A 2,212-nucleotide genomic window follows, 5' to 3' on the forward strand; every position below is an offset into this window, starting at 1 on the left:
TGCAAAGTTGATTGTTAATTAATGTTACAATGATAATATACATATCAATGACCATGCGATACGGTGTTGATGATTTTAAAGCCGTTTGCGTTCCACCAAAAATGCTTTTTGTGCCACATGGATCACAAAGTTCAGAATTAGAAAAACACTTAAAGAAAATTTCAAACTTTTTTTTTGCACAGGTTTGTAGAGATTAACAAATTTGTTCTTTAAAATGAATCAAATTCGTTGGATCTTCATTTCTGCCTTTTTCATCGAATAGCTGCCTCCCTTCCAATGATACCAATAGATTCCTTTATAACCACTCGCACGCCCTCCATCGACGTATTCTCCATTCAAGTGTGAATAAGCACATTGACCAAACCACCACGCACCACGACGATCAACAGCACAATTATTACTCGACGAGTCATTATCGTTGTCTTTTGTGGTGAATGGCCGATTACTGTGGTACCTTAAAGAATCACCTTCAATGACAAGAATAAAAATGACTTTTCTTACGCAAACCACTTGACTTATGTTTAAAAGACTTCAACTGCTATAACTTGTTTGAAAATATTTGAACTATTATTTAGAGAGATTAAATTTCGTTTTCAACATCATTTTTGTAAATACTGATTGTGTATTGTATGCAGTTTTAATAGTCTGTAACTGTTTACCCAGTCTGTAATCAAAAGCGTTTTTTCCATAAGCATTCCATTGGAAACATCGTCAATTGACTTTTAACGATTAATTAGCACGGGGCTAAGATAGCCCGTGACGTGCTTTCCGTGTACGAAAACACCTCGTATTATGATAGCCTACTATAAGGTTAATAAAGTTTCAAATTTTAGAAACAGATTAAGCTTGAAAGTTGGATGTATTGTTTTGTATACGGTGCTTAATTATTCACGCAATGGTTTTGTGTTTATCTAATTATCTTGATAATAATCCACTGATTAGCTGAAATGACAGATGTTTAGGACATTAAGCTCCTTTCGAAAATGTCCATTTTCTACTTCTACATATCCAAGTGGTCGTTTGATAGTGTGTATGTTTGTATCATAGCCGATGCGGCTGTGATGAACTAGATGCTCAGTTCGTAATTATTGTAGATACGTAAGCTACCACTTCATTTGATAGTAAGTAAGCGAAATAGATCTTAGTAAAAAAAAATCTGAAATCGAAAAACCCTTTTCTAAGGTGGCGCCAAGATCTAAACTTTACAAATTTATTTTATGAAAATAGGTAGGCTTATACCCTTTCCAACGTAGAAGTAAAATCTCAAATAATTAATGAAAATATTTACACCCCCTATGTGATGTTGATGTTCGCCCTTCGCTTTCCAAGATGGAATGGATAATGTGATTTTATTCGATTGTTCGAAGACAAATGAATGATTTGCTAAAAAACGGTTCTTGTGGTTATTTAGGTTTAATTTAGATGCAATCCAACTTTTGTCAAAGGAAAACTAGTTTCTGTTTAAAACGATTAGTTCAACCAGTCACTAACTCACCTGCTGTTCCATTATAACTTCCAATATTCAATCGATAATTGGATGTGGCGTCTCCTACAGTCATGGTGCTGAAAAATATTTATCGTCGGATAAACCGTTAATAACAATGGGGTATATAATTAAAAAAAAGATATATATCACAAGATACGTTTCAATTGCGTTGAAATGGTAGAGTATAAAAACAATACGTAAACCAGCAGCCGGTCCACAAATTTAACTAACTTATAGGCGCCTAAACGAAACTTAATTGAATTGTTCGATGGATAAAATTTGTTAGCGATTGTTTGGATGGTTTGGTTGGTAATTATTTGGTAAACCTTAATGCCAGATTTTCAAAACAGATCGCAATATGTTTATTTAATAATTATTTTTATTTTATTTTTTTTATTTATTGATTTCATTTGAAACAGCCAGGCTATGCATTTAACAAACAATATGTAATGAAAAAATAAATACTCACCTGTACTCAGCATATGCAGTGTTTCCTTCCCAGTCTTCAAGATCAATGCGAAGTTTATATGTACCAGAACTGGTAACGGCATGGAGATTATCTAAGCCTGAAAATATCAAAACTCAAAATAGATAACAAATCAAAGTATAATTCATAAAATATAACTGCAGATAGTGCTATACCACTTCGATGTCAAAGTCGCTTCTGCAAAGGACTGGGCCACCTCGATGCAACATGTCCCATGAGAATATTGTGTGGGTATTGCC

At 33.7% G+C, this 2,212-nt stretch overlaps 1 protein-coding gene across 1 annotated transcript; it reads right to left on the minus strand.

The window, feature by feature from the left end:
* Nucleotides 1-219: 219 nt before the first annotated feature.
* LOC145771154 (ryncolin-1-like) lies at nucleotides 220-2,182 on the minus strand. Its single transcript, XM_082582891.1, has 4 exons — nucleotides 2,170-2,182; nucleotides 1,956-2,052; nucleotides 1,496-1,563; nucleotides 220-467 (listed from the first exon to the last, which is right to left on the minus strand). Exons 1-4 carry the CDS (start codon nucleotides 2,180-2,182, stop codon nucleotides 220-222), a joined length of 426 nt encoding a protein of 141 aa, XP_082439017.1.
* Between the last annotated feature and the right edge of the window lie 30 nt (nucleotides 2,183-2,212).

Source organism: Aplidium turbinatum, chromosome 5 (genome assembly GCF_918807975.1).
Source record: "Aplidium turbinatum chromosome 5, kaAplTurb1.1, whole genome shotgun sequence".
Lineage (NCBI taxonomy): Eukaryota > Metazoa > Chordata > Ascidiacea > Aplousobranchia > Polyclinidae > Aplidium > Aplidium turbinatum.

What these genes read in the sequence shown, in the direction of transcription:
- LOC145771154 (XM_082582891.1), bottom strand. An exon ending in ACTGCATATGCTGAGTACAG is followed by an intron (nt 1,564 to 1,955) that starts GTGAGTATTTAT and finishes AATATTTTTCAG; the next exon opens with CACCATGACTGTAGGAGACG. An exon ending in AAGTTATAATGGAACAGCAG is followed by an intron (nt 468 to 1,495) that starts GTGAGTTAGTGA and finishes TTGTCATTGAAG; the next exon opens with GTGATTCTTTAAGGTACCAC.